General features: G+C 44.0%; 1 protein-coding gene across 1 annotated transcript in view; it reads right to left on the minus strand.

Moving 5' to 3' along the window:
* Positions 1–7,195: 7,195 nt before the first annotated feature.
* Positions 7,196–26,372, minus strand: part of LOC311229733 (acidic mammalian chitinase-like) — a gene marked incomplete at both ends in the record, with an annotated part of 69,072 nt that continues 49,895 nt past the window's right edge. Inside the window, 10 exons of the mRNA XM_084315811.1 lie at positions 7,196–7,434; positions 7,606–7,644; positions 8,041–8,173; positions 8,305–8,421; positions 9,528–9,710; positions 21,105–21,228; positions 21,838–21,962; positions 22,942–23,107; positions 23,448–23,504; positions 23,623–23,827. Coding sequence (XP_084171937.1) covers positions 7,196–7,434; positions 7,606–7,644; positions 8,041–8,173; positions 8,305–8,421; positions 9,528–9,710; positions 21,105–21,228; positions 21,838–21,962; positions 22,942–23,107; positions 23,448–23,504; positions 23,623–23,827 — 1,388 coding nt within the window. The remainder of the gene's footprint in view (positions 7,435–7,605; positions 7,645–8,040; positions 8,174–8,304; positions 8,422–9,527; positions 9,711–21,104; positions 21,229–21,837; positions 21,963–22,941; positions 23,108–23,447; positions 23,505–23,622; positions 23,828–26,372) is intronic.

Here is a 26,372-nt window from a genome sequence, read left to right on the forward strand (position 1 = left end):
TTATTGGTTAGCTGGGGTTAGAGCTTAGGTCAGGGTCAAGGTATTGAGGCCCAGTCAGGGTCTCAAGAGCCTCTTTTGGGGGTCTAAGGGTTCAAAATTGTCCGTCCCTAGTAGTCGGATCAGGTTGGTGTCTAGGTTTAAGGCCCTGGTCAACGGTAAGTATAAGGGTTTTATGGATTATTTGGGGTCTCTAGACTAGGCTTCGGAGTTCCTCAGTGGCTAATTATGGTCAGCGTCTATGTTAGGGTCCAGGTTATGGGGTAAACAAAAGAGTTTCCCAATGTAACCCGGGGTAAGCGAAGTGTCAGGGGTCAAATAGAGTTCCAGGGAGGCAAGGAAAAAGGAAACGGGTGTGGTCAGTATCTCCAAGAGGGATTTCCCCAAAATATTTGGTTCATTTCCGTCTTAAAATGGAGTAACATCATATCCACTACCTTTAATCGTTTAACCTTGCCCCCCCTGAATATGTTCCATAAGATCATGCCTTGTAAGAAGGTTTCATGGTCCTCTGGAACTTAGTCTATGTTTTATTTTTAAAAATTTAATATTATTGGTGATTGCCCGTCCCTTCAGGGGGTAGGAGGGGTTGCACCCTATCTTGACCGGTACCTTTTAAGGGTAGGGGTCTCTGTTTTTGTTTTTATTTCTTTAAAAAAAGAGTTTTCTTCAAAAAATTAACAAAAAAAAAAAAAACCTTTTTTAATAGAGAAAAAATTATGTACACACACACGCATATATGTATATATACATACATCCTTCCTCCTCTTTTTTTCTATCCATATATATTATTTTTTTTATATTTTTTTATATTTTTTTATATATTATTTTTCTTGGGGGTCTTTTTTCTTTTTTTCTAGCTATGTTCCGTCAACCGTACCCTATGAGAAGGAAGAGGGTCATCCGGAATTAATTAGATTAATCTATGTGGTTTCATTTAGGGTTTGGGGACCCCACTTGCCCGTGTCCTTTTCAGGGGGGGTGGGGGTGGGAACTTGGATTTGACCAAAAGGTCCTTAAGGGTTTTGTTTCTTTTGTACGCCGAGATGATTTTCCACCTCTTCATTACGTGTCGGTTCTTCTGCGCCTGGGTGAAGTTGGTTTTGAGTTGTGTGTTTATGTCTACGGTGTACTGCGAGTAGGTGGTTATTAGTGGTAGGAGCGAGGGTCGTGGAGTTGGTGTGTCATGTGGTGTTCTGTCTTTGAGGTAGTTACGCTTGGCCCACCTCAGTTCAGTTCTTGTGTAGCCTCTAGTTTTAAGGGCTGTGCACAAGATGTTGTTGGCCTGTTTTCTATCAGAGTCCTGGCTACAGATCCTCTGGAACCTCAGGAATTGGGCCTTTAGGAGTCCCTTAAAGGTGTGTTTGGGGTGGAAACTATCTCTGTGTAGTAGTGCGTGGGTGTCTGTGGGTTTGAAAAAGACTCTTGTTTCCAAGATTCTTGTTTCCTCAAAGTTGGTTCCTTTGTAAGTTACTGTGTCGAGGAACTCAACTTCGGTTTCGTGTGTGACATACTTGACTGTTATGGAGTCATGGTGTCGGTTCATTGTGTCTATGAACTTCTGGAACTGGGGGAGGCCGTGTGGCCAGGTGCCCCAGATGTCGTCCAGATATCTAAAGTATTTGGTCGGTAGGTGAGTGCATTTTGGGAAGAGAGTCTCCTCCCAGTCTGCCATATAGATGTCTGCGTAGGCTGGTGCAAACTTTTTGCCCATTGCCGTACCTTTTATCTGTAGGTACCACTTGTTATTGAACATAAAATCGTTCCTAGTTAGGCCCATTTCTAAGAGCTTCATGAGTGCTGTGTCTGGTCTTTTTCTGTCTGGGTACTTTAGAAAGCAGGCACGAATTGCTCTCAGACCCTGTTCTGTGTCGATGTTTGTGTAGAGGCTATCAACGTCTATCGTGAAAAGGAAGGAGGGTTCTGTTATTCTAGTGTTTTTGATCTTGTCGATGAAGTCTCCTGTATCCTTAATATAGCTTTTGTGTCTATTGGAAAGTGGGTTTAAGAAGTGGTCTATATATTCAGCTATGGCGTAGCTCTCGCTGTCACAGTCTGAGATGATTGGTCTGCCGGCCGGTATTTCAAACGGGAAGGCCCATTTATCAGGGGTTTTGTGAATTTTAGGTAAGAGATAGAGCATTCTCGGTCTAGGGGTGAGTGGTCCCCGCAGGTATTCCCACTGTTTCTCGTTGATAAAACCTCTAAGCGTGAGGTAGTCTAGGATATGTTTGATTTCACTACTGGTTTCGGCGTAGATGGGGGTCTCTAGGGGTTTGTAATATTTTGTATCCGCAAGCTGTCTGTTCGCTTCCCTAACGTATTGGTCTTTGCCAAGTATCACGATTGCGCTACCCTTGTCTGCCGGTTTAATGACTATGTCCTGATTGTTGGCTAACTGTATTAACGCTTCCTCCTCTGGACCAGATAGGTTCTGTTCTGTCGTGGTCGGACGTGTTCGTGTCCTCTTAACCGATTCTAAATTACATTTGATTAGGTCGTGGGTTGCCGCGTTGACTTGGTGATCTCGAGGTGTCCAGTCGGACGCGTGTGTAAATGGTAGCTTGGTGCCTTCGTCATTGTCTAAATCCGCAAAGAAGGATCCTAATTTGATTCGTCTATGGTACTGTTCTACATCTTTTTTCAGTCTCTCCACTTTACCTTTATCTGTACCCTTAGTGGGTACGAAGGAGAGGCCTTTCATGAGGGCGTTGATTTGGTTCGTTGTTGGTTGGAAGTCCGGGGCTAGATTGATTATAGACTTTTCCCAGTTTTCCGGGGTGTCGTCCTGTTTTGTATTTAAATTCAGATGTTGTTTCCAATTTTCTAGCATGGCGTTACCCGTGACTTCCGTCCATTTAATCTGATTTTTCCGTGTTTTGAATAGGTCAGATTCTAGCTTGGGTATCGCATGTCCCGTTTGGGTAATTTGGTCATTCAGAAGTTCTAGGTTATTTAAGATTTGACGTGGTAGTCGGCCATTGGCGTTGATTAGCGGAATGTGTATCTTCGCTGTCGGGAAGGTGCCCTCCGCCGCTCGGCAGAGCTGTTGTAGGAGTTGGCCTGATAGTATGGAGGGATTTGTTGTTCTATCATGTATGCCGAAAGATAATATAACGTGTTTGGCTATGTTTGTCGTTGGCGTTTGGTATTTAAGGATGCGTATGGCATCCCTAATTTTTGCCTTTGGGTAGTTGTCTACTTGCAACCGGTTGTTTTTGACGGGTGGCAGTAAGGATGTGTTGTCGTCACCCAGGATAAGGATTTCGCGAGTTACAATTAGGGGGGATTTTCCGTATTTCATCTCGCCGTAACCGTGATTTGTGATCTGGCTCCATTCCCCTCTGTTACGTGGGTCCGTTGCCGTTGTTTTCTTTTTATTTACTAAAGGGACGTCGCGTTTCGGTATGCGTTTCGGTTTCGCATTTTTCTTTTCGAAGGGGTTCATGGTGGGGGAGTATTATTGGGGTGGCCCCTTTTCAGGGTCCCTAAGTTCTGCGGTGTATCTGGTAGTGGTTCGCCACTTCTTAAGTCCTAGGCTACCTAACCTACCTGAAGGGTGCTCCGTAGATACTTACCCAAAATACTTACCCGCACTATATTGCGATTAAAACCGTCCCTGTCCTATTCATGCTGACGATAACCTGTACTTTTATAAGAGAAAGAAGGGAGGCACCAAACCTGTTACACTGCTGCTGGCCTTTACTTCCTGTTCAGTACCTACGCACTATATTGCGATTAAAACCGTCCCTGTCCTATTCATGCTGACGATAACCTGTACTTTTATAAGAGAAAGAAGGGAGGTTATAATCTTACTAATTTTGACTCTGGAATATATTTTGTTTTGGTTTACAGCTCTATTTATAAATCTATGTATTTAAACGTGGGGGGGGGGGGGGGGGGGGGGGAGAATTTTTACATGTGTTGCTCTAGTCTACTTTTCCACAGTGACCACATGTGGATCCCTGTTTGCAGGGTCCAGTGGATGTTGTCACGCTGTGTTTGGAATAACCCCGGTCCCAGTAACGGGATGTGGAGTGTGTTTTCGCGTATGGCCTGATTTAAGCTCTTGATGTTGACTAGCATAGAGTTTCTTAGGCGGTAGGAGGCGTTTATGCACGCCATGTAAACAAGTGCCTGTGGGAATGCCCTTTTGGCCACTGTATTCAGTCTTTTTACGTTTCTGGCTGCCAAATACCCGTTGCAGGTTTGCTTATCGTTGATACCGAACGACAGAATTACTGCCTTAACACTAGGAGACGTCTCAAGGTGCTCAAGTATTTGAATCGCGTTATGGATTCTGGCACCCGGGTAGCTATCTACCTGTATTAAGTTATTATGGATGGGGGGTAACAACCTTAAGTTAGAGTCCCCCATGATGACTATGTTCCTATTTATGTTTAATCTCCAGTTCTCTTTAACCCCCTGGCATTCATGTCGTTCGTACCAGGGTAAGTGTGGCGTGGTTTTGGGTTGCGGTGTTTCGGTTTCGGATTCTATAGGGGTTGAGTGCGCGGTAGGTCCTAGGTTCTGGGTGGGTCCGGGTCCCGGGGACGGGTTGCGTCCTGGGGTTTCCCGGGTTCGTCCAAGGCCCAGCGAGAGCTCTGGGGAAAGGGGTGCGTCCTCACGAGGTGTATCGAATATAAAATAAGAGTTGGATGTCTCGTGTAGAGTAAGGTCGAATATCGAGGTGGGGTCAGGCTCGTACGGTGCCATGGCGTGGCCCGTGGTTCCTGATGTCCCCTCGTCGCCGGCATCTATGTGTGCCGAGGATGTGGTTGTGGCCACGGTTCCCCCATGGGCTGCGTGCGCGTAGAAGGCGCCCCCATGAGTGCTCATATCGAGGTCTACGTGGCCACCGAGTGAGGCCTGATTACTAGGCCAAGCTCTCTCCGTTCTGGCCGTATTAGGGTCACTGTCAACATTCTGGGGTTGGTTCCCCCGATTTTGGTTCTGATCTGTGGTAGGTGAGCGTCTACGTTTAAGCGTGTTACCGCACCCAATTGCCTCTGCAGGTGGTTGGGGTGTACACGTCATATCCGTCTCAGGGACAGGTCTGGGTTCGTCACCTGAGGACGATGTTGCTGCCTGCGCCTGTTCCGGCTCGTGGTCTAATCTAATTTGTAGAACCTGCTGTTCAAAGGCCCTAAGGGCCTCTGGAGTCATATGTTTGATGCGGTGAGTGGACCAGCTTATGGCTTTGCCCAGGGCCACCTTCCAAAAGGCTACGCTAAGCGTGGTAAAGGCCTTAAGGGCCGTGACGGTTCTAGCGCGGCGGAACCGATACTCCCTTTTCATGTGATCCAGGGTATCTCTCTGCCAGTTGGAGTTCCTGTCATCGGACAGTCTCCTCGTGAGTTCGGTCTGATTCTTCTCCTTTTTAGCTAATTTTCTAATATGTCCTAAGCGAGACGCGAGGGCCCCAGTTATGGGCTTTTCAAGTTGGAGACTCTGATAATCCGCCATTAGGAACCACTGTATTGTTTTAATCAAATTAAACTCCTCCTCACTCCATTTTGGGTGGGTAGGTACTTTTGGGGGGGGAGGGGGGGGAGGGGAAGGCGCCATATTTGTTTTGAACCTATTAAGTTAATTTCTATTTAATAAATCGCTAGTGCTATTACGTTCTATGAAGATGGACCGGAGCTCCTGGATTGGTCCTCTGGTGTAGTCCTCGTTGGTGTATTTGTTCTGTTGAGATTAGCCAGTGGTCAGTTGAGAAGTCTCGAGTGGGTCCTGTATTTCCATTATATAATATATATATATATATATATATACACATACACACACATATGCATATGCATATACATATGCATACACACACACACACACACATATATTTACGCCTCCATCTAAAAATTACTGTGTTTAAACCCACACTTCCCCCTAGTTACATGGTGTCAATATGGCTCAGAGGCCCAGATATTGCACCAGCAACCTAAGTCAAAAGTCCAGTTGTTGTGCCATGCCCCCCACCCAAACGCCCAGCCACCTCAAGCTACATCTAGAAACATGGTGTTCACATAGCCTAGGGGTCTTGTCATTACACTAAGTCCCAAATCTACAATTTTGAGTTCCATTGAATTACACCCAGTTTCATGGTGTTAAGATAGTGCAGAGGTCCCGCTATTAGACCAGGCCCCATACTAATATACCATGTACTATAAATTTATATCTGGTCATATAGTGTCACTTGACTGAGAGAGGGAGCGTGAGTATATATAGAGAGGGAGTTATTATTTATTGAATCACCTCATAGTAGCCCGTGCGTTGTTTCTAACAGACAAGAGAGAGGCTACCATGTAACGTAACTCCGCTTTATTTAATTCTTAATGGCCAGTACGTTGTTTCTAACTGACGTGAGAGAGGTCATCCTGCAGCTAAATTATTTCGGTTGAGTTGTTGGTTGATTGATTGGTGTCAATTTTACGGATAGACTCTTCAGTACAATTTGGGTCCCAAATTAGCGTAAAAGAAATCAAGGAGAATGTGTCTCGGGTAGCGGACTCTACTTAATATTATGTTCTCTCGGCAAATAGACTGCCTTATCTCTGAAAACACACTCCCCGCGACAACTCTTCCGATAACACAAGATAAACCATGCTGCATTCATTCGGAAATACCTATTCCAAATGCTATTTATAGGGTTTGACAATAATGACACTCATGTCTCTATTTTACAATTAACTATAATTAATTATGAGTCATACTGAACACGTTGGTGTTGAAACTAATGCATGAAAGCTTATTCCGTCTGTTGCAGTTTTCCTATTCTACCGCTTGGTGCCATGTACGCACAATCTCGGAGCTGTGTGTAGATGTACGCACAATCTCAAGCACATGTTCATATTGATAAATCCCACACGTTGCTTAGAAATGATCGTACGCACAGTTTACACACACATGTGTGTACGCAGCATTGATAAATGAGGGCCCAGGAGAATAACATTGATGTGACTGCATTGTAGTGAATTGATGAGATAATGATGAAAAAAGCTTTCATTAATTTGCTCTTACGTGTCGGATAATATACAAAAACTACAAGACTATATCAATCTTAATCTTATCTACATAGCAGAGATATGAGATCTTTATTCGCAAGAACCTTTAGCACCAGAAGAATAACATTGACAGGATTGATTTATATGTATGTTAACAGCATCAACATTTGCCTTTGCACAGTCCCTTATTTCATTGCTCAGGGCCAGACGCAGCACTTGCAGCTATCGTTGAAAACGGAGCCAGGTCCACAGGGTCTTAGGTGGGTGATGCCACCTGCACACATGTAGAACATGGTCGCGTCCGTTGGGTGGGCGTAAAGCCCGTCAGGTTTGCCGCTGCAGAAGTCAGTCCCTGGGGTTGTGGCTGGTGCATGGGTAGTGGTTGTGGCTGGTGCATGGGTAGTGGTTGTGGTTGGTGCATGGGTAGTGGTTGTGGCTGGTGCATGGGTAGTGGTTGTGGCTGGTGCATGGGTAGTGGTTGTGGCTGGTGCATGGGTAGTGGTTGTGGCTGGTGCATGGGTGGTGCCAGTGATTGGTGCATGGGTAGTGGTTGTGGCTGGTGCATGGGTGGTGCCAGTGATTGGTGCATGGGTAGTGGTGGTAACACCAGGTTTTGTGGTGGTGGTAGAGGGCAGTGGGGGAATTCCTGGAGGATGGAAGGAACACAGTTTTATTTGAAAGGTAAACATTTCATTTGTATTTGTTCCGTTCATGGCAATGCACAGTTCCACAAAAGCACAACAGCATAATTTCATAATAAAAAGCCCCTCCCAATTTGTACATTGCATGATTGAAAAGGAGCAGGGAGAAGGACATTTTAAAAAGTCAGAGGGAAAGCTATTACCCCTCAACTTCATAAAGTCAAAATGTTCATTTTCTTGAACTGAAAGATATTTGCACAACTCTTTAAATCATTCTGTAGAGAATTCCATAGTGTTACGCCACATACTGAAATACACATCTGCGTTAAAGTAGTCTGTGCATACTATTACATTTCCTTCTATGGTGACCTGAAGGATGACCGAATTCAACAAAGACTTACCGCTAGAAAGGAGTGTGCGGAGGTGTGATAACAGAGGATGGTTGCCCTCTCCGCAGAAGTGCCCGGCAAAGTCATCCAGATCCAGAGCCCAAACGAAGGCACCGCCAAACTTCTGGTCCCGCAAATATGCGACCTGGGTAGTGGAAGCAAAGAAAGAGGAGACAAGAAGTCACTCAGCTATTGCAAATAAACAGATACTCATCTGGATAACCGGACAAAGGTTTCTACTGTATGCAGAAAATACAGTAATGATATATAACTTGCCTTGATCTCATAGCTCTCGATGGTATCGAATCCTACCCACTCTTGGTTCTTCGTGGCAAAGGGAACTTTCTGGTCTTGAATCCACTGAAGTGTGGCACCCTTCATAAAGGTGCAGATCTGTAAAAAAATTAAAATAAACACATTTAAGAGAAATGTCTTCAGATCCTTCAAGATTAGGTCCTTCAAGGAACATGCCAATGAAGTAACAATTTATGTTCATATGGTCAATCGAATTGATATTATCGTGTATATTTTATTAATGGGTTATTCAACATTATTATAGCATTATTCAAAATGGCTAAGCTGAGAACAGACAACAGTTGGCTTGACCTTTGTAACCAACTGAAGTGATCACACACCCACTCTGTCTCACATAAACCCCCCCCCCTAGGAACCAGTTTCGCCTGATTAACGAGAGACACACACAGTAATGCATGTGACAGAGATTAAGACTCACACAAAAGGTATGTCATTAACATTTGAGTGACAGAAACCCCCATCCCAGAGACACACACACACACACACACACTCTGTTCCATGCGGCCTCCCAGAGACCAATGTCTGAACCAACACAGGACAAACGGGTTAATAGAGCAATCTGATCAAACACACCCCATGACCAATTGATAGACGACCCACACACTTTCAGCCATCAGAAACCCACCCATCCAGTTGGCCAGTAGTGGTAGCCAATTACAGAACAGTATTAGATTTAGGTTGAGCACATAATATATAAGGCAGTCATATTGAACTGAGACACACACTTGACAGAACCAAGCTGTCTGTGTCAGGATGGACCACTGTTGCTGAGTAACCTATGCTTGTATGCTGAATTAAATCACCTTCTTCATCAACTGAGCCATTGCCTCTGAAAACCATCTCCAGTCTGAATTCTTCTTGAAACCAGCGCTCACCCTCATCAAATGATACTTCACCAACATTATGGGAAATGCGCTCACCGTCTTCTCCAGAGTCAGACAAGATAGATACCAATTTCCTCTCAGTGTGTTCAGTAGAAAGCTATCCGACTCCAAGCTAGCCTAGCTTAGCACAAATTAATTAAAGCGGAAGGGCGGAAGGGCTTAAAAGGGCGGAAATTGGTATCTATCTTCTTGTCTGACTCTGGAGAACACGGTAAGCACAGTTCCCATAATGTTGCCGTGTTCCTTTAATCCATCAACCAATGGGCCAGACCGGTCATGCTGTATTATCTAGAACTTCACCTCATAGTAGGCCCAGAAGCCTCCTTCTCGCGTGTAAGGTCCGGCTGATGCAGGGCCACTAGCTGGAGCTCCCACGCTGGTGTCGGATGACGTCAGGCGAAAGGTGCGGCCGTAAGTTGCGAAACCCATCCTCAGCTTCTCCACAGGGGTACCACTGTCTCTCCAGTATTGCATGGCATAGTCCTAAAGGAAGCGCAGAGAAGAGAACGAAAATGTTACTGTATTGTTATTTGTACAATCAGGCATTGTGCACATATAGGACCCAAGGCGCGGCTTCAGCCCCTGCTCCTTTGCACTCAGAGTCAAAACTTTTTTGGGCTGATGTTAACACATTCATTACCACACTACAGAAGGTTAACCTTTTACTACCACACTACAGAATGCTAACTGTCTGTAGTGTGGTAGTGAAAGGGTTAACCTTATGTAGTGTGGCAGTGAAAGGGTTAACCTTCTGTAATGTCACAGTGAAAGGGTTAACCCTTTGGTAGTGAATTTTTGTATATCAAATTCTTTTTTTATTATTGAAATTCTATCCAATATAAAGAGGGAAATGTAGAGTAGTATCCACAGAAAGAAATACACATTATGAAACCCATAAGAACCTACACCCATTTCTCCTTCAAGGAAAATTATGAGGGGCATAAGACTGACTAAATAGACTACAAATAACACATTTCTGAATTTGTTTTCAAAATAGCACCCCCTAATGGCAAAGATCTGAAATGTTACATATATGTCACGTTGGGCATTAATGGTTAAACTTAAATGTTACATGTCACATTGGGCGTTAACCAACCTGTTCCACTCGACAGGGTCGGTATCGACCCCTTTTGACATTATAATCATATAGGCATATTTTTATGAATGATGAAAATAATTTGTGATTTTAAAATCAACCGTTTTCAAGTATTAATATCACTACTATGTCACAAATGCAGGTAGAATGTAAAACGTTAGGTTGGCAATAGTTTAGCAATAGGTTAAAAGTGTACTTATATCGTTTTAAGTTTTCGATATGCAATCGCCTATCTGACCCGGAACCGGAAATGGAAATGTTGAACCATGGGAATTTTGTAGAGGAGGTTCATAGCTATCGGCCAGCGTTGAAATTTCTCTGATCTACACTTCCTGTCACATACTATGGTGGTTCAAAGTTCAGCGTTCTGAATGAATCATATCAATAATTGTTATGATTCGCGATAATAAGCTACAAAAGGTAACGTTTGTGACAAATATTGAAACGCAGACAGTTTCTCCACACTATTGTTACCATGTAGGAAGAATTAGATCTGAAATTAGTTTCAAAATGGTTACACTGTGGGGGAAATAAAAATGTACAGTTGATTACAGTAAATATCAGTATCTGTTATTATGCACGCCTGGTGATACTATATCCAAATTGAACTCGGCCATTTGAAAGATACTATATGTATATATATATGTAAATGTGCGAATTGGCTATAATAAGGTAATGTATAAGCATATATTCTATATTCTATAATAATATTTCAAATTGCATTGGTCCGGATGGGAGAATTCAGTACTGTATATACAGAACCTTCAGTTTGATCATCTTCCCTTTATTAATTTCCTTAGATCTTTTGTACACATGATCTCAAGAGGGTACTGAATGAGCTCAGTGTGAGGTTTGGTTCTTTCCCCACCACAGGCTTCTTAAAGTACTGTGATGATTGGTCCGCTCCCCACCCACTCGCTCTGTTCCTTTAAGGTATTTCGGTTAATTAATTGCATTCTCCTCTCCACACGCTTCTTCCTGTAGATGCCGTTTGATTGGTGCTCTCCCAACCACACGCTTCTGGAGCAATGATCAATTTCATCCCGCAGCTGTCACAGCTTGTCATTAAGCGCCCCGTGGCTTTAAATACCCTGATCTCCCTAATATTGATGTTGGATCGTTCTGAAACATTCCCTGCATTTGCCTGTTCCTTCCCGTCGCTGCTTTCCCTGTTCTTTTGCCTCCCAGGACTCTCGAGAAATATTCCGTTTGGAGAACCTGCTTCCCCGTTACGAAGCGGTCGCCTTGTTTGATCTGCCCGCTTTACGCGCTGCGCTCTGGTGAGTTTTTTGTAAACAGTCTTTTGGATCTATCGTTTTTTGTGTGTTTGTAAAGCACTGAAGAGATCCTGTTTTTGTTCAGACTGTTCTCTCTTTTTTGTCTGTTGGATTTTCACATTTGGATTACCTAATTGTTTTCACTCTGGACACTGCTCACTGTGTGTTTCACACCGAAGATCTGTCACTTGGATTATTTGTTTGGACAATTCACCTCACCAGTCACCTGTCAGTTTTCAATTGTGCGCTGAGCTAACTCGGACTCTCTCTCTCCCTCTCCGCCTCCATCCGGAGTATATGCTGGGAGGATCTGCAGAGCGGCTCAGACGTCACGGACAAATTCCACAACGTAACCTTCTGGGAGAAGCTGCAGAGCAGCAAACATTCCTCACATGCCTGTTTCCCAGTTTGTTCTGTTCACCACCAGATTCATTCTTGTTACTCAGTAAATAAACACGCCCTTGATTTTGGCTAACTCTGAAACAACTCTCTCTGTGCCGTTTGCGTTTGGGGTCGGTGTCAAACCATAACATTACGATCCAACCATGACGACCCCAGCCGACACAGAGAGAGTCAGCACAGCATTGGCAGTCCAGCTAGAGTCAACCAAGGAACACAGCCTACAGCTAGATGCGGCTGCGGCTGCTGTACAGGAACTCCGAGAGCAGGTCCTGCTTATTCAGGGGTCCCTGGGGGCTCTGGCTAGCCAGCAGTCTAGTATTCTCCTCCACCTACAAGCACTGAGTGAAACCATTAACACCTTGCTTGCAACCCCACTTCCTTCAGGAGCCTCGGCCGGAGCATCACCCGCAGCCCTGGCAGGCCCCGCGCCTCCCGATCCCGCACCTCGGGAGCCCCGTCTCTCCGAACCACGGCTGTTCGACGGTAACTTCGAGGATTGTGCCACATTCATCATGCAATGTGAGTTGGTTTTTCGTCATCAACCCAGTCGTTTCACTTCAAGGGGAGCCCAAGTGGCCTACATGACTAACTTGCTCTCAGGCCGGGCAGCCCAGTGGGTCACTTCCTCCTGGGCAATGGAGGCAGACTTCTGTTTCTCTTACCCAGACTTCGTGGCTGAGCTCCGCAGGGTTTTCCACCATCCAGCCCGTGGTCTGGACCCTGGAGCCCGGTTGGGTACCTTCCGGCAGGGCAGCGGCGGGGTTACCGACTACGTGCTGGAGTTCAGACTGGCGGCTACAGAGAGCGGTTGGAACGACCAAGCACTTCGTCTTACCTTCATGAGGGGGCTCAACGACGCAGTCAGGGACCAGCTCGCGACCCGTGAGGAACCTGAGTCCCTCGAGGACCTGATCAGCCTCGCTATCCGCATCGACGGACGCCTCCGGGAGGGAAGGCGTGAGCGAGCACAACGGGGATCCCCAGACGTACCCCCCGAGTACCACGACCTCGAGGAGGTCTTCAGTACCCCAGACGTACCCCCCGAGGACCACGACCTCGAGGAGGTTTTCAGTACCCCAGACGTACCCCCCGAGTACCACGGCCTCGAGGAGGTTTTCAGTGAGTCCAGGCCTCATGTCTTTCCGCCTCACCGGCCTTTCGACTGTGCCATCGACCTCCGCTCAGGGGCTCCCTTTCCCGGCGGCCGCCTCTACGGTGCTGACCGTCCTGCCCCCTCCGTGACTGGTGGGTTTGTTACCTCCCGAGCCGTGACCGAGGAGGAACCCATGCAGCTGGGACGCAACCGCCTTAACCCGGCCGAACGGGAGTCCAGGCTCAGGTCCGGCCGTTGCCTCTACTGTGGCCGGTATGGACACCGTGTCTCCAATTGCCCTACCCGGCCAAGAAGACCAGGCTCGCCGGGACCCCGGGAGATCCTAGTGAGCCGTTTTTCCTGTTCCCCCACCCGTGCACCACCTAACCGTCTGGCGGACGTCACCCTAGCCTGGGCGGACCAGCGGGCGACGGTGGGTGCACTCATGGACTCTGGTGCTGATGGGAGTTTCATGGACGTTGGGTTTGCCACCCGGGCCAACATTCCACTTGAGGACCTCGAGAGGCCCTTGGAGGTCTTCGCGCTGGATCATCGCCGCCTGGCTGACGTCACTCAACGCACCTGTCCAGTCCTTCTCACCGTTGCTGGTAACCACGTTGAGAGGCTCCAGTTTTTCGTCACCAGCTCTCCTCTTGTCCCTGTGGTCCTGGGCAGGCCCTGGCTCGCGCTGCACGAGCCCCACATCGCCTGGTCCTCCGGTACCATCAAGGGGTGGAGCTCCTCCTGTCGTGCCCAGTGTCTTCAGGTGCCGTCCAGCCCCCTCGCCGGGTCCCAGTCCCCGTCTCCGGCCTCCCTCGCCGGTCCTCTGTCCCCGTGCCCGGCTTCCGCTGTCGGGCCCCAGTCCCCGTCTCCGGCCTCCCTCGCCGGTCCTCTGTCCCCGTGCCCGGCCTCCGCTGTCGGGCCCCAGTCCCCGTCTCCAGCCTCCCTCGCCGGTCCTCTGTCTTTGTCCCCCTCTCCAGTGCCCCTGATCGCCGGCTTCCTTCGGTCCCGTCCGGGCAGGCCAGGGCCGAGTGGGTTGCCGGGTGGCTCCCGTGGAGGGGGGAGTACTGTGGCTTCTTAAAGTACTGTGATGATTGGTCCGCTCCCCACCCACTCGCTCTGTTCCTTTAAGGTATTTCGGTTAATTAATTGCATTCTCCTCTCCACACGCTTCTTCCTGTAGATGCCGTTTGATTGGTGCTCTCCCAACCACACGCTTCTGGAGCAATGATCAATTTCATCCCGCAGCTGTCACAGCTTGTCATTAAGCGCCCCGTGGCTTTAAATACCCTGATCTCCCTAATATTGATGTTGGATCGTTCTGAAACATTCCCTGCATTTGCCTGTTCCTTCCCGTCGCTGCTTTCCCTGTTCTTTTGCCTCCCAGGACTCTCGAGAAATATTCCGTTTGGAGAACCTGCTTCCCCGTTACGAAGCGGTCGCCTTGTTTGATCTGCCCGCTTTACGCGCTGCGCTCTGGTGAGTTTTTTGTAAACAGTCTTTTGGATCTATCGTTTTTTGTGTGTTTGTAAAGCACTGAAGAGATCCTGTTTTTGTTCAGACTGTTCTCTCCTTTTTGTCTGTTGGATTTTCACATTTGGATTACCTAATTGTTTTCACTCTGGACACTGCTCACTGCGTGTTTCACACCGAAGATCTGTCACTTGGATTATTTGTTTGGACAATTCACCTCACCAGTCACCTGTCAGTTTTCAATTGTGCGCTGAGCTAACTCGGACTCTCTCTCTCCCTCTCCGCCTCCATCCGGAGTATATGCTGGGAGGATCTGCAGAGACACGGACAAATTCCACAACGTAACCTTCTGGGAGAAGCTGCAGAGCAGCAAACATTCCTCACATGCCTGTTTCCCAGTTTGTTCTGTTCACCACCAGATTCATTATTGTTACTCAGTAAATAAACACGCCCTTGATTTTGGCTAACTCTGAAACAACTCTCTCTGTGCCGTTTGCGTTTGGGGTCGGTGTCAAACCATAACACTCAGTGGCAGTTTTTTAAGTTTGGTCATTATTATCATGGTTTTATTCACTGTCAAAGATGAAAAGAAAAATCATAATTCATATTTCCCAATTTCACAATTTAAGCAAGCCTAGTAATAGACACAATATTTCTGACACTGAGAATACATTCATTGAGGTCCATAGATGTTCCTAGATACCAAGAATATGCAAATAGCCCTTGTAGAAGTGGAGCAATATTCCATTTACCTAGGTATACAGCATACAACACACTGTAGTACCCACTCCACACACTTTATAGCACACACCCACTTTAAACAAACACACTGTAGCACCCACTCCCCACACTTTATATTTATTGATGAAGGATTGCACTACAACTCGTACACCTTACTGTAAATTGTACCTAAAATTGTACCTCATCCCATTTCTGCTTTGCACTAGATAGTACTGTACATTAGTACACTGCATAGTATTGTATATTATATGGTAACTCAGAACATTGTACATATGTCTATACCGAACACTGTGACCTCATTTTTCTTCTTCTAAATTACATGCTATATTATGTTATTTGATACTATCTTGTCTAGCACAGTCTCTGGAGCGTAACAGTAAGAAGCATTTTGTATGAAAGTATTCTGTACTTCTGTATGACAACTATTAAAGAACTTGAACTTGAACTTGAACTTGTATACATTTTATGCAGATTTTCACCTGGGGTGGAACAGGTTGCCTGTAGGTCCCCCAATTGTGGGACTCTGTTTTTCTTTATCATAAATCGATCAACAGAGACCATATTAGATCCCCAATTATCATATCATGGGGTATCATTGGAAAGCCACAGTCATTGGCTACAAACCTGTCCAAAGATTTTCGAGATCGCCAAATGATTGACGGAGCTAGAGCCCCCGGAGGTCGGGGGTGGTAATGTGTACTTTGGCGCACGCCTCACATATTGGCATGTAACTCGAGAACCGCCAAACGGATTTTGTTACCTGAAAGGGCAATTGACAGGCAACAAATAGGGCTATAATTCTATCTATATATTGTATTAAACCGCTAGAGGTCAGCAAAGTGGCGCGTCGCGAATAGTCCTCATGAGGGCCCACATGTGGGCCCTTGGATGTTAAGAGGTTGTGTTTTTAATTAAAAAAAAAGTTTGCCAAGAGTAAAGACCATAACCCTATCACAACAGCAGTCAAAGTGTATATTTTCATTTTACCGATGTTTTGTAAGATTTACCGAAAATAAGAATTTATCTGAGAAATGCTAATTATATCTCTTTTATCGTAAAACCGAGAGGAAATGACTAAATCCAGATGTATCCCTGCCATTGGAAAGAGGAGCTTTTCCCTATCCATAGATGTATGATTTGGCCATAATAAGGTCAAGGTCAAGTTCAAGGTCAAATATGAATTTATAATTTAAATCAATTATCATTTATTACTGTATCTACAAATCCTTCTGTTTAATCATCTTCCCTTTATTCATTTGCTTAGATTTTGTGTACACTTGATCTCAATAAGGTGGTGAATGAGCTCAGTGAGCGAGCTCGGTTTGCTCACAATTGTAACATTCACCGGTACAGATGCAAAAAAATATCATCATTTATATTCTCCTTTTTTTCATTACAATTGACTCAAGCCTAGTAACAGACACAATATTTCTGACACTGGGAATACATACCCCCAGGTCCCTAGAGGTTCCTAGATACCAAGAACATGCAAATTGACCTTATGGAAGTGGAGCAATCTTCCATTTACTTAGGCATGTACCTTTAAGCGAAATTTCTGAAAATAGGGCTACATTAAACTTATTCCTCATTGGAAAATAAATCAAGCTGACAATCTCTGTCTGTTTGTCTATTTATTTGCATTTCCTCAAACTATAACTTTCCTTGTTCTGTTTCCCATAACTTTCCCTTCGGTTTAAAAAGAAAAACACAACATTTTGCTGAACACAACTGAACTTTTCCTTCGGTTTTACAACACAACATTTTGCTGAACACAACTGAATAAAAATAAATAAGACTGCCTCATATTGGAGCTCTTCTAAAAAAATTTTTTTTCAAAAAGGGTTTAGAAACAATGTTAGGTTTTAGCACCATGTTTAAACCCTAGGCCAAATGGATAGATTTGAAACACTTTCTTTGGGTGGCACTACATGGCACTACATGGTATTACATGGTACTACATGGCACTACATGATACTACATGGTACTACAGGATACTACATGGTACTACAGCGTACTACATGGCACTACATGGTACTACAGGGTACTACAGGATACTACAGGGTACTACAGGGTACTACATGGTACTACATGGTACTACATGGTACTACATGATACTACATGGTACTACAGGGTAATACATGGTACTACATGGTACTACATGGCACTACATGGTAATACATGGTACTACATGGTACTACAGGGTACTACAGGGTATGGTACTACATGGTACTACAGGATACTACAGGATACTACAGGGTACTACATGGCACTACAGGGTACTACATGGAACTACAGGGTACTACATGGTACTACAGTACATGGCAATACAGGGTACTACATGGTACTACATGATACTACATGGTACTACATGGCACTATAGGGTACTACATTGAAATATGACTGATATTTGTTTTAATTTGAACAATTGAACAATATAAAATATATTAACTAAATATCATTGAGTCAGACAAATTAACTGAGCAGATCATAATAATTGTTCTTATTGTGACATATATGTCACATAACATTTTCATGAACATTTTAAGGTTATATCCCCGGTGTGACGTATGTGTCACAGCGATTTTATCAATCATTTTCTTTATCATTTTGTTCAAGAAATGTGTTCACAACAGGTTATATATAATAAAGAACATGTTATGTAAGCATTATAATTCTTAAATGGGCAAATCTTTCCTTTTAGCAACAAGAATCTAGCTTTTGAATGCTAGCTACTTCTGTCAGCTTAGTCACCACCATCAATCAGCATTGCGGAAAGGTGGTTATGGGAGCACAACATCACATGACCTGTCACATGACCCACCAGGATGTTCCACCGGTGTCCCTTTGGGACTTCATGAGGTAAAATCAAGGATAAAGCTTTATATGGAAATTTCCAGAACATGTAAAGTAGATGTAAACAATCTTGACAGTCTTCATTCCTGCCTAGACGACATCAAATGCTGGATGGCACACAATTTTCTACAACTCAATCACTCAAAATGTGAAATCCTCCTTTTCGGCCCTCCAAACCAAACCAATGTCATTGCCAGCAGCCTGGGTAACCTGTCTCCCCTAGTCAAGCCCTTTGTTAAAAACCTGGGCGTGCTCTTTGACCCCGAGTTTTCCTTCAATAGGCAGGTAAACTCGGTGGTGAAGGGATGCTTTTTCCAGCTCCGGTCCATAGCCAAGATCAAGGCCATTCTCTCCCCCTCAGACCTGGAAAGAATAATTCACGCCTTCATATCCTCACGCTTAGACTACTGTAACTCCCTGTACCTGGGGCTAAATAAATCCACCATAGCCCGTCTACAACTCCCCCAAAACGCTGCCGCTAGACTGCTCACAGGTACCCGGAAGAGAGCTCACATCACCCCTGTACTTGCCTCCCTCCACTGGCTCCCGGTGCGCTTTAGAATAGACTTCAAGGTCCTCTTAATGGTGTACAAAGCCCTAAATGGTAAAGCCCCTGCTTACCTAGCAGACCTCCTCACCCCCTATACCAACGCCAGGGCCCTCAGATCGGCTGATAAGGGTCTCCTAACCACTCGTAGGTCCAACTTCAAGTCTAGGGGGGGACGTGCTTTTGCGGTCGCAGCCCCTGACCTCTGGAACAGCATCCCCATGTCCATCAAATCTGCCCCCTCCATCAAGTCTTTTAAATCAAAACTCAAAACCCACCTATATCGCCTGGCCTTCCCTGACTCACTTTGACTCTTGCCGTACTTGTTGACGTGTTGTTCTGTTTTTCCTTTGTCTATCCGTTGATTTTATTTTGTTTCTCTGTTTATTTTATACTTTTCTTTGTACTTAGCTTAGCCATGTGAAGCACTTTGGTTGACAAGCGTCATGTTTAAACGTGCTATGCAAATACATTTGATTGATTGATTGATTGATGTGACACCTGTGTCACCGTGGGTCCTTATGGGTTAAAAAGTAATCTCGACTTGAGCCCCTGCCCCCCAAAACGTCTGTGCACGGCTCTGTGCACGATGAAGTGTTCTGTGATCAGGTTTTTACTGCTTCAGATCTGCCTCTTGCTCTCGTTACTTAACTTTGCCCTCATGTCCATTCCTTTGATGCTCTGCAGGAAGCTCTCATCAAGCTTAAAGGAACACGTCAACATTTTCGGAAATGTGCTTACCGTCTTCTCCAGAGAGAGAGACAAGAAGATAGATACCAGTTTCCTCTATGTGCGTTCAGTAGAAAGCTATCTGGTTGCATGTTAGCCTAGCTTAGCACAATGAATGGAAGCGGACAGTGACTGGTAGCCTTCGGGAGAGGTGTTACAGTAGTTGGACAATGCCTAGGCTACCCACCACTGTCCGCTTCCATTCATTGTGCTAAGCTACAGTAGGCTAACATGCAGCCAGATAGCTTTCTACTGAATGCACAGAGGAAACTGGTATCTATCTTCTTGTCTCTCTCTGGAGAAGACAATAAGCTAATTTCCCCAAATGTTCCTTTAAACTGGTGCTCAGTGCTACTAAAACGAAATGTATAATATTTACAAGATCCACAAACATAGATTATAATTGTTTAAGTGTATCTACTCTAAATGGATCCACATTGAGAGAGTCACTGTATATCTTGGCATTTAGCTTGATGAAACATCTACTTTTAAATACCACACATATAGCCAATCTCACTAGGAAACTGAGACAGCAAATGGGTTTATTTTACAGAAACAAATCAAGCTTCCCTATGATTAGCAGACAGAGGATTGTTGAAACAGTCTTTAACCTTTCACTACCACACTACAGACTGGGAATTATATGGACCTTATCCGACCCGCAAAAATTATTGACTTATACTTAAGGTCCCACAAGTTCAGTCTGAACTTGGTAAGTCTGCCTTTTGTTTTGATGAACCAGCTTTCTCAGTTATCGACCTCTGTACATGTAAAGAGACTAATTTTGTCCGGTCTTATGGCTGCCAAAAAGTTGATAGCGTCACGCTGGATTCAACCGGATAAAATGTGCCGGAAGGTATGGGTTCTTACCTATCTCGATGTGATTTATCTAGAGATATCTACTGCACGAATTTTAGGTGTTAATGAAGCCAGCATAGCAGTCTGGGTAGCTGTGGTGGAGAAGATAAAGGGTAGCATATAAACTTGTAATTTTCTGAAGTTAAATGAAATAGTGGATGTATAGTCCAAGTGGGGTCCTGAGGGGGGGGGGGTGGAGGGGGAGGGAAGGGGAAGGAAAGAGCGAGGAAGAGCGAGCAAGAGCACATGTATTGTATTCATTATTTTACATTTTTTAATCTATATTTATTTTGATTTAATTACTGGACTGTCATTATTGTTATTATATATTGTCATTGTCATGTGATTTATCATTGATTATTACTGTTACTGTATTGTTTGTCTAGTTTCATGTTAAAAAAGGGAAAATAAAAAACATTTGTTCAAAAAAAAATTAACCAGCTACCTGGAATGATCTTCAACTCTAAAAATCAATACTCCACTATCCTATGGACAAGAACATGATCACAAACCTCCCAACCTCACTCAGTGTGTAACTGTTTTTAATTCAAATCATGATCACGAACCTCCCTACCTCAGTGTGTAACTGTTTGTAATGTAAAACATTATCACTAACCTCCATACCTCAGTATGTAACTTTGTTTCATTCTCTTTTCACCTGTGTTTTGTCCTATTTTTGCAAATGTATTTTATCCCTTTATATGTGTTCAGAACTGTTTGAACTTGAGTATTGCTAATTAGGGTAAAACCTCAATGTCCCTTTTGAGAATAAATAAAGGTTTCAATCAATCAATCGATGTCTCCTTACAGTGTTGAAGTAGATGAGGTCTCCCTTGTCCTCAGAACCACGGTACAGTGGGCTGTGGTGTCCAGTGAACCGCTCCCAAGTTCCATGGAAGTCATAGGTCATCACGTTGATGAAGTCCAGATACCTGGAACCACCAGAAAATAAAATAAAAAGAGAATTACCAGTTTCTACATCATTTAAAATTTCGAATTGAACAATTGCATTGACGAACCATATTATATTAAATATTTTGGACTCTATATCATCTTTAGATAATAAAGTACTCAACTCTACTGTCTTTAACTATGAATGAACACAACACTCTAACTTACCATCTTTAGATAATAAAGTACTCAACCTCTACTGTCTTTATCTATGAGTGAACACAACACTCTAACTTACCATCTTTAGATAATAAAGTACTCAGCCTCTACTGTCTTTAACTATGTGAACACAACACTAACTTACCATCTTTAGATAATAAAGTACTCAACCTCTACTATCTTTAACCATGTGAACACAACACTCTAACTTACCATCTTTATATAATAAAGTACTCAGCCTCTACTGTCTTTAACTATGTGAACACAACACTAACTTACCATCTTTAGATAATAAAGTACTCAACCTCTACCATGTGAACACAACACTCTAACTCAGGGTCTTTAGATAATAATGTTTGAAAACATTGTTCATCTGATAACTTCTTCGTCTGAGGTACTGTTTAAATGAAATGCATTCAAATCAGACTCACTTGGCAATTTCGGCGATCTCATATCCAGCATCAATGGTGCCCTTTCCTGCCGCCACTGCAGCGGTGAGCATGAGCTGAGTGTTGCCAGTGGACACAGCCTCTGCTTCATAGGCAGCAGCAAGCTCCTGTAAAAGAACATCAGGTTGGATAAAAGGGGATGTGTTACAGTCACTATTGGAATGGAATTTTGGAACCTATGGAACCTGTTCTAGTGACTGGCTGGTCCTTACGGTCCCAGAGTTTGCTCTGAACAGGGTAAATCTGCATAATTTCTTTTGCTAAGATGCCTCCCTGTCCAACAGTCATTAAAGCTTGAGGTTCTCCCCTCTGTTGCAGAGTTTAAAACCTTGATCTCCAACCTTTGTCAATCAAGTTGTACATGTTTTAATCTATTTCTTATCCTTACTTTTGTTTCGCCTTGTTGCCTTATTGTTATGATTTTATATGCTGTGTGATTTTATATGCCTTTTTTTTTTTGCTTATTTCTGTATGTACACTCGACGTGACTGTAAATGAGGGAAACCTCAGTTGCCTTTCGAGCTTAAATAAAGGTTTGAAAGGCGGCTACATGGCGCAGTGGGCAAGGCGCTCGCAACGAATGCTGGATGCCTCCTGTTCGAGCCCCGCTCTCCACATTGCTTTCAGTTTAGCTGGTCGTCCACAGTAATACACATTGGCCGTATTACGGGGAGGGAAACTGAAGGGTGGGGATTGGGCGTTGTGGACAGCGACTCCTACAGGTCGGTTGGTGCGCCTGCGCAGTAGAATCAAGAAGCGACGGGGGCGGGCCCCTCCAAAGCCCAGACCCCCGACGCTGAAAGATCGAGTCGCGCAGGTGAAAAGATGCGACGGCTGTTACCTCGAGTATCGGAGGGGACTCGTGCTATGTATGACTTAGTCCACATTGCAGCCGGCTTGTGGGAGGCAAGAAACAACGTTCAAAGACAGGGGAGGGTTGAATTGGACGATATGAAAATTGGGATGGGAGAAAAATAGAAAAATGGGAGAAAAAATGGATAAAAAAAAAATAAAGGTTTGAAATTAAATGAAGTAGAACTGTAAGTGCTTTGTTGGACATTTGACTGAAAGAGCCAAGGACCCCACCTGGCAGAGCAGAGTGAACCTCTGCTTGTCTTCTGGGGGGCTTCCGCGGGCTCCAGGGTACTCCCAGTCCAGATCCAGGCCGTCGAAGCCGTGAGTCCTCAGGAACCTGATGGTCGACTGGATGAACGTCTGACGGTTGGCCGCACTGGACACCATGATGGTGAACCTGGGGGGGGGGGGAAATGCATTTTTCTAAAACACCAAAAGACCCATCGACAAGGTGAAATCTGTGCGCACCTGGCAGTTACATTTGCTGCGGTGGCAGATCATTTCACGTTTGAATAAAAATTTGGTTTTGATGCTAGTGTTCTCAGTGTTGGGCAGTAATGCGCTACTTAGTAACACGTTACTGTAATTGTATTACTTTCCCAGTAACGAGTAAAGTAAGGCTTTACAATCTCAAATAGTAATTACATTACAGTTACTAATCCAAGTAACACTGTGTTACATCGTTGCCAGAAAGCGATGTGTTGCCCAACACGGCTTGTGATACAGGTGATACTCACTGAGTTGAACCAAAGTTCCATCCACCAACAGCGAGCAGAGTCTTCAGTTGTCGGTTCCTAAATGGCAGCGGAGATGATTTAATAACACAATTATATCATCTACAGTATAATTCAATTTAATTCCTAAAATGATGTCTCTTTCTGGCTATTTTGGTAGAATGCCTTTGTCCCTTACTTGGTCTTCAGGGCATTGAAGTCCTTGTAGAGGACCTCATCGTTCCACTCAAAGGTGATCAGCTCGTTGTTGCTGTTGATCATGGCGAAGGCGTAGATCAGGGTGGTGCACAGGAAGGGGTCCACATCTGCGGGCTTGTACAACCCCAGACCTGGTCTGTACTGGGACCAGTTGGTGAAGTAACAAACCATCTGGCTGGCAGTTGCTGTGTGTAGGAGAGCAGATCTAGGGTGAGTGGTGTGGCAGATTTAGTTTTGTGTTTAGCTGTCTAAACATAGAGTAGATTATGTTAAAGGGGCACTTCACCAAAAAGCTATGTTGATTTATTTTGCACATAATCTCACACACGTCCACAATCACATACATTTTGTTATTGATAGTAAATTAGTTTGAATATGGCCACTAGTGATCTGGGACATTGAATCCTTGTGTTGTGTTAATTACAGCTCAATTAAATGATGTAGATGAAAGCAATACCTTGTCTTATAGGGACTGATACCTTATCATTTCATTGAGCTGTAATAAAATGAATTGTCCCAGATGACATCACTGGTGGCCATATTCAAACTAATTTACTCTCAATAACTGTCAAAGTAAATACATACTGTTTTGATGTCTGTGAGATTATGTGCAAAATAAATCAGCAATGTTTTCTTTAAGCCATTGGTTTCCCATCATCAACATATGGAAAAGGAATATTGATGATGTTTGATGATGAGAATGACGAACATACCCACATGAGCAAATGCCAGGCACATGCCTAAGGAAGGAGAGAGAGAGAGAGAGAGAGAGAGAGAGAGAGAGAGAGAGAGAGAGAGAGAGAGAGAGAGAGAGAGAGAGAGAGAGAGAGAGAGAGAGAGAGAGAGAGAGAGAGACTTGAGGTCAACACTTGGACAGTCGATAGCGAGTAAACTGTTTTATAGAAGATGCCAAGTGAGGACAGTTACCTGCAAGGATGGTGAGCTTGGTCATCTTGAATCTCAAACCTCAGCACTTCAGGTATAAAACTGTCAGAATAAAACAATTAGAAATCCAAACAAGACACATGTTACCTAACTTCTCCATCAATTATGACCTGCTTCTCCTGTCAAAGTCATATTTGAACCTTGAGGTGGAGAACTACTGTAGACACACTAACAGCCTAATGATGCCATTATGGTCTTGTTAACACAATCATTTTAACATAACCTGTGCATAAAATAGGTATGACACTACACAGCTAAAAGGTAGAATCTGTAATGCAGTGAAATAGCGACCTCTAGATAAAAATAGCCCCTCTTGGTACATAGTTTTGTTTAAATTGTTTGTTTTGGTCTGCCACGTGGATTGGAGTTCCGTGGGAATAGACGAGGGTCAGCTCAGATTTCACACTATAATAAGTCACTATGTAGCTATAATACATATTTATAATAAGCTATGGTTACTTATTATTATACTAGCTTGACATGTGCCCAGCTAAAACAACACATCCCCTACTCAACTCCAACCCACATAAAAAATCTAAACAAAGTGCAATACCAAATGGGGCTCCTTTTGCCTAGAGGTCACTGTTTGTTTGACAACATTACAGATTCTACCTTTAAAGGGGCATGGCATCATTATGGGAAATGCACTTACCATCTTCTCCAGACAAGTGAGACAAGAAGATATACACCAATGTCCTCCCTGTGTGTGCAGTAGAAAGCTAACCAGCTGTAAAGTAGCCTAGCTTAGCCCAAACGAATGGAAGCAGATATAGGGACCACTAGTTTCTGCTAAGCTAGGCTAACTTGCAGCTGGATAGCTTTCTACTGAATGCACAGGGAGGAAATTAGTGTCTGACTTTAGAAAATATAGTAAGTGCTTAATTTTCCCATAATGTTGGTGGCCTTAAAGAAACAAAAATAAAAATAAATAGCTGTACTTCACACACAGTGAATCAGTAGATACATAAATCAACAGTTTGCTTATATAATTTATAAAAATAGATACAATCATTGTAATCACTAATGTAATACATTTAGATGGCTATGAATAATACATCTAAAAACTTACCCTGGGAACTTCAATTTGGAGAAAGAACCAATGAGAACAATAATGTCCAGCTCTTTATACAGCTGATCAAGTGTGTGTGTGTGTGTGTGTGTGTGTGTGTGTGTGTGTGTGTGTGTGTGTGTGTGTGTGTGTGTGTGTGTGTGTGTGTGTGTGTGTGTGTGTGTGTGTGTGTGTGTGTGTGTGTGTGTGTGTGTGTGTGTGTGTGTGTGTGTGTGTGTGTGTGTGTGTGTGTGTGTGTGTGTGTGTGTGTGTGTGTGTGTGTGTGTGTGTGTGTGCGTGTGTGTATGTGTGTGTGTGTGTGTGTGTGTGTGTGTGTCAATATCCTGCCCCCACATCCTAACAAGCAAGGAGCAGTGGGATGGACAGGGTAGTAATAAAGATTACTGGGTGATAATAATCTGCTAAGATAAGCACAGTAAGTCGAAATTGCTCATTTATGGCAGTTGAATATAGCTCAATATAGGTCATTATCTTAGCATATAAACAACAGCAATAACATTAATACTTGTAGCTATGGACATAAAGGGGCAGAAGTGAATTGATATACTTCAGTAACAGTCCAAAATCAATTACCATCAATTCAAATACAACACTGAAGATACCTGCAATTCAAGCCAATATCTTACTCACAATCTCATAGAAATGTATTCATGTCATCAATCAACGATATTGAGTCCAATAGACCCTTATTTTCATCAATGTCTTCTTGTAGGCAA

This window comes from Notolepis coatsorum (assembly GCF_963971535.1).
Source record: "Notolepis coatsorum genome assembly, chromosome: 6".
In the NCBI taxonomy this organism is placed as follows: domain Eukaryota; kingdom Metazoa; phylum Chordata; class Actinopteri; order Aulopiformes; family Paralepididae; genus Notolepis; species Notolepis coatsorum.